Source organism: Glandiceps talaboti, chromosome 23, assembly GCF_964340395.1.
Source record: "Glandiceps talaboti chromosome 23, keGlaTala1.1, whole genome shotgun sequence".
NCBI lineage: Eukaryota > Metazoa > Hemichordata > Enteropneusta > Spengelidae > Glandiceps > Glandiceps talaboti.
In genome coordinates this window covers 3934593-3940823 of record NC_135571.1, presented here as the reverse complement: position 1 = coordinate 3940823, position 6231 = coordinate 3934593, and the positions used below count along the sequence as shown (strand labels likewise).

General features: G+C 39.0%; 1 protein-coding gene across 1 annotated transcript in view; it reads left to right on the top strand.

Moving 5' to 3' along the window:
* The first annotated feature begins 1717 nt into the window (after nt 1–1717).
* Nucleotides 1718–6231, top strand: part of LOC144453075 (ras-related and estrogen-regulated growth inhibitor-like) — a 28616-nt gene continuing 24102 nt past the window's right edge. The window contains exon 1 of the mRNA XM_078144347.1: nt 1718–1914. Within this exon, the coding sequence (XP_078000473.1) occupies nt 1743–1914 (172 nt within the window). The 5' untranslated portion in view covers nt 1718–1742. The remainder of the gene's footprint in view (nt 1915–6231) is intronic.

The following is a 6231-nucleotide window of genomic DNA, read 5'->3' as shown; positions in this document are numbered from 1 at the left end:
TTGGATGGTTGCCTTATTGATTGATCTATTGATCGATCATTACTGGTTGGTTGGTTGGTTAACTGATTGATTAATAAATTAATTAATTAATTGACTGACTGACTGACTGAATGACTGACTGACTGACTGACTGACTGACTGACTGATTGATTGATTGACTGACTGGCTGACTGACTGTTTGATTGACTGACTGACTGACTGACTGACTGACTGACTGACTGACTAATTGATTGATTGATTGATTGATTGATTGATAAATTTCTCAACTTATGGTGTTACGTATGTCATTTCTAGATGAAAATTTATGAAAGATGTGAAATGCAGACTTTCACACATTGTCAATGGAGAAACCTCGTGCCATACGTCCCACACCCTCCTAACAACAGCGCCCCCATCGTCCAAAATTAGATAATTGTAATTCTATCTTCTGTAGTATCGTAGAGAATAGTACCTAGTGTATTAGAGTACTACAGACTGGAGGCTAAACAATATTTGCCTCGTTACCTGTAATATTGATATTTTCTCCAATTATAAATGATATGCCATGCTGTCCACATTGCCGAGATTAACTTTGAGGACGTATCCTTTTGACAGAGCAGACACTGTGTAAGGGATGTTTGTGTGTTATCTTTATTGTGTCTACAGAGCAGACACTGTGTAAGTGATGTTTGTATGTTATCTTTATTGTGTCTATCTCAACATGAAACCTTGTGTTGTGATCAGGCTCACCGATCTCGATAGTTTGTTTAAAAGCTTCTTCGAAAAGAGCTGTAATCCAAGTTAATTAATCAAATTCATGTGTTTACATTCCCTGTAACAAAATCCCTCTTGTAAATGCCTGCTTGTCACTGGTTGTACATGCGGGTATGCATTGCCTTGCATTGACGTTGATAATATTTGACGAGGCTAGGGTTATTTTGAATCACGTGATATGACACTTCTTGTCGGCCTTGAAACGTCAGACTTGACTCTTGAAAAGTCCACATCTAGTGCTGCATAATACTACTACTATGTTCAATGGTTATTACTACTACTTTACGACGCTCAAATGATAATTTTTCTGCATTGACTTCTTTTCTCAAGTATTCGCACAGAAGACTGAGTACCGCCATATGTGTGTGAATGCCAAACTAATATTCGTCTACACGTGTGTAAACTCAAACATGTCAGATCGTATTACATACTAGGCATGTATTTTATTTTTCAAGTATTAAAACATGATCATATCACCTTTTTACACAAATCACACATCGAGCCATCACAATGAATCGGAAACATATGAATTTACGACTAACATGAGTGAACTATTCAAGGGTATGAATATGAAATTTAGATGCATTCATCGTCTTTCCAGCTCACATACCGAAGCCTATATTTAGAGTTTCGTACTGGTGCGCGACGGAAGTCAGTGATTTGTTCTCGCAACATGACATCCAAAGCTGTGCTGTAAATAGACGTGTATAACTTTACAGTCAAATAGCTGATTTACTCAAGTGAAAATGTACCGGTAGTTATTACAGCGACTATAACATCCTGTTTGTGAGCGTTTGGGGGAGTCTTAAGAGGGGGAAACAGCGACTGACTCAGTGTTGTCTGTTTGTCTAGGTTTAGGCATGATTCGCGTGTACCCTAACTATGACCTCTGACCTCGAATTTCAAGTGTCTTTGCGCAAGCATATAAAACTTTTGTCACATTAGACCAGCATCGAGAGGTTGACAGTAGTAGTACGCACGGATGTACAATGGAACGCTACAGATCCAAGAGTGTGAGTGCAGCCCCAGATCCACGTAAACTCGAAGCACCTCAACGTAAACTAAGCGGATCTAGTCCTTTCTCACGGCGTAGGAAAAAATCTTCAGGTCACCCCGATGTGAGAATCGCCGTGGTAGGGAGTCTTGGAGTCGGCAAGAGTGGTAAGTGCAACCTATTTTGAATTTATTTTTAATTTTGCAGTATAATGCACACGCTAGCATTGATAATGACGTCCATTATACTTGAAGTGTAGATAAATACCGTCAGATTATCAATTTTGACGGAGAAGATTACAAATGTGTGCCCTATTTTTTAAGTTCAGCACAGTCCATACGTAGAGGGACTGGGTTAAAGTCATACTTTAAAAAAAGCGTTGTTCATGCACCAAACATTGTGATATTTGGGCAGTACATGTATTCAGCTATATGTAGATAAGAGAGATAATAACATCAAACAAGTCAACAAGCGATAAAACCGTTCAATTTACTAACAGTTGCCAAAAAAAAACATTTTGATTTCGAAGAACAGTTCCAGAAACGACAACTTCCTGATAAATCATATTAGCCAATGTACAACCCCCCCCCCCTCCCCTCCCCTCACTGGTTTAATTTGGGGTGCTGTATCTACCTCTTTATTTTCAATAGGTTATACACCTGTACGGGATGGCACATAATAACGTTGGTATGTTTGGTATAGTATGTTATATTTGTTCATGATAATGACAATAACTCATGTCTGTTAACAAGGGGACATCGATTATGTTGTCATAATACGAGCTGTATCTCGCACACGTTGACAGGTTGTGAGTATAGTATATGAACGCGTAGTCTAGTGCTATCGTCGTATTAAACACAGTCTCTTTTACGGCACCGTCCAAGACACACCGTTATCTGATATTTGCAGTGTCGCGGAAGAAATAGCAGCTCTGGTTTGCGAGAATGGTGCTATCCGTGGCATCGAATCTCAAGCTCGCTCTCTGAGATGATTCGATACCACGGGTAGCACCTACACGTACGTATACTACACGGAGTGAACGCGTGAATGCATCGAATGTCCACACTGCCATGTACCGATGACATTTAGACCTGCCTATGTAATGGTGTCTCGTGTACTGGACTAATGTTATTCTGGTTCACCCCCGGGGTTCGCCGTACTGTGTGATGCCAAATTCTTGCACATGGTTGTAATAGTTATTCTTGCACAGATAATCGACAGAACAGAAACAGAAAAAAAAACCCATCAGATAAGATTTCATGTCTATACTGGATTCTCTCGATTTGCAGTAACTACTATTAAAGTGTGTTATATTGAACGCCGTTTAACTTGTACACTGTATAGTCCAGTGCAATAATGTGAGAAAATAAACAACATACTTGGATTTTTATTTTAAATACACCCAAGATGTCGGCAGATGTATTTGTTTCGACCGAATTACCAGAACTGGTCGGTCAGACAGAAGGCTGCGTACGCTGCGCACCATGACTACTGCACTGTCCCTGTATTAACTGTCCCTGTACGTTTATATCTCATTTGGGTCGTCTGTCCCAAGGTTGAAAAACGTAACTTAATAAAACAACAAACCATAGAAAATGTAACAATGTTTCTCCTGTTTCTTGTTGCCTCCTACTTCAACACTTCATGTAAAACTGTAAGGCAATGACAACTTTGTCATGTACTCTGTGACGTTCCAGTCGAAGTGACTCCAAAGCAGGCGACAACGAGTGGCGTTTGACCCTTCTTATTACCAGTGCAGTTTGTCAGTAAATTCACTAAGGAGGGACTTATTACTCGAGTTTAATACCCGTAGTTGGTGGCAGACGCCAATATTTAGACTGCGTGGTGACATGGAGAGTTGATGATATTGTAGCTCAACGTCTACTAGAAATTAGCAAATCGGATTTGATTAACCAAATAGTCACGTCTGACTTGAAGTTATGTTGAGACAGAGAAATAGAATGTAGAAGCCTGCACGGTGACAGGAGGCTGACAGTTTCGCATTGAATGCTAGTGGATTTAGTTTGAAATGTGTCAATAGTACATGTAGAGGAGGTGACAATTTAAACATGTCACCGACAGTCAGTAAACATAATGCTGGCAAACTATTATGTTCATTGACTTCTCAAACAATACATAAACTTGCAGGTTTGTTGTAATAACCACTTTATGAGGGTTTTATATCACAGGGACATGTAGAGTATTAAATTAGTATAAACGCCCCACCACCTCCCTCCAAAAAGTCGCATGTGTTGACACTTCTAACTGTACTATTGTGTCTATCCAGTTTAAACTCCAATACCAATACACTAGGTCAGGACTTGTTGTGGTCATCAGATTGAAACATCATTCTAGTCTGGATGCCAACGCCGTTTCTAACTAAACGAAATGGTGGAAATGGTAATGATACTGTATAGGAACTAGACTAACCCTAGTGACTGTTCAATAGTTCTTGATATTTATGGAAGGCCTCAATTTAGAAAATGACCCTGTGCATGATATGTTATACACCTGGTCCACTTTAACGATACACATTTGCTGCATATTAAACCCTTCCTTAAAAATAGTCTTAAATTACAATATAGTTTATAGCCTACGTGTTCCTGTGGTAGACAGCTTGTATGATTGATAGTACGATGTAGCTGACTGTCCTGACATAATGAATGGTCATCAGGGTTTGAATAACAATGAAGTAACAACTCCGTGAAAGTAATAGGCTTTTATGTCGTAAACTTGTTTTACGATTTCTGTGCTATGTTATTTTCTGCCTTAGCAGTATATATTATTTGACAATATCATGCAAAATACACAGATACATGGATGTATATAGCTTTAAGAGACGCTCATAATTTTTTTGCAGTTTCTACTAAGTACTTAATACATCATGGCCTGGAAGCTGTTTTCTGCAAGCTATGTTTGAAAGTTTGTTTACGAACTCGAGAACACTTCAACTTATAGAGGTTCTTCTACTAAATCAAGCCAATAAACTTGAGGGGTTTCGGTACCACTAAGTCTAAGTTGAAAATATTTGTTTCAATTTACATGTTAGGCCTTCCTTGTAGTTTTGCCCTAGGTTACAGTGTCGACGAATCTCAGGCTACAAATGCACTGCACACTACCTGTAGTCGATTCCTTGCTAGGTGTCTGCCATATTATTACAAACTCGGCAACAAGTGCTCTTCAAATAATTTTAAGGTAATAAACTTGAGGGGTGTGGATACCACTGTGTTCTAGGTAGATCTTTGAATTGATTTGATTGGCGCTTTTTGTTTGCCCAAATTTAAAGTTACTGTCTCTGTGTATTACTAATCATCTAGTCTAGTAACTATACGTGGGGTCATTTTCTACGATCTCTCTCTCCACGTATAGTCAAATGGACAAATTCTACTGAAGATGTAACTATAAATTTCCTAATGGGAAAAGGGTGGATATATATTGCATGTTAGTAGTAATCTATCACACACAGACAGGTGGTTGTAATTCACTAATTGGTTACTTCGTTCAGTTTACATGTACTACAAACTCAACCTCCAGTCCAATCAAAATAACGAAGGAAAATAGCAATGAATGATTAGCCGACATCTACATCGGATTTTAATCAGATTGCCTCCAGTCTTAAAGTACGGCACATGAGAATGCAATAATGTCATCATGTTTATATCAATGCTCCAATAGCAATACACCACCGCTGTCGGTGGTAGGAACGGAAGGCCGTACTAAAGAAAGCCATTTGACTATACGGTGGTGAGAGACATCGCAGAAAATGACCCCCACACGTATAGTTACTAGACATAACGAATGTAGTTTTCGGGTATAGAATTAGCCTCGAGACGCTCTTATTCATGATTTGATTTGAAGCTTTATACTAAGAAACTCGTGAACACTTCACCAGATACCCTACCTTTCCACCTTCCACTGATTTTATGCATGTTCACGTATCAACCAGTCCTAGGAGAGATAAGTGTAATTCGTTCAAAAGCCAATAATGCATGTTTGGGAATATTCAATATATTTTGGTGTGTGATTAGTTTTTGATTAAGTACCTGATAAAAGTCGCCAATTTATTTACTACTTTCACGGTGTTATCGCGTGTACAAATGTCAGCTCAGTCTAGTGCGATCTGTGCATCGAAACTCAAGATCTCCAGGTTGATACGATACCGCATGTAGCATCTATACTAATATGATCTGCAACTTAGTTATATACGATGTAACTCAGACGATTGCCAGTATTCGACAATTAGATATTATTCCCAAATGAGTTTCTTCATTCAGCCATAGGAAATGTGAGTGACCTAAGGGGCCTTGTCGAAGACGACTAGTGACAAAATTCTCGGGTCATGACAGAGAGACAGGGTGTTCGGCAAACGGGTGTAAATGCTTGTGCGCATGCCTAATTAATAAGTATTGTATACGTAGTATGTCCCGATAAAGTCAAAGAGGCTAGTGACCTTAAAACAAGATTGTAAACACAGAGTAAATAGA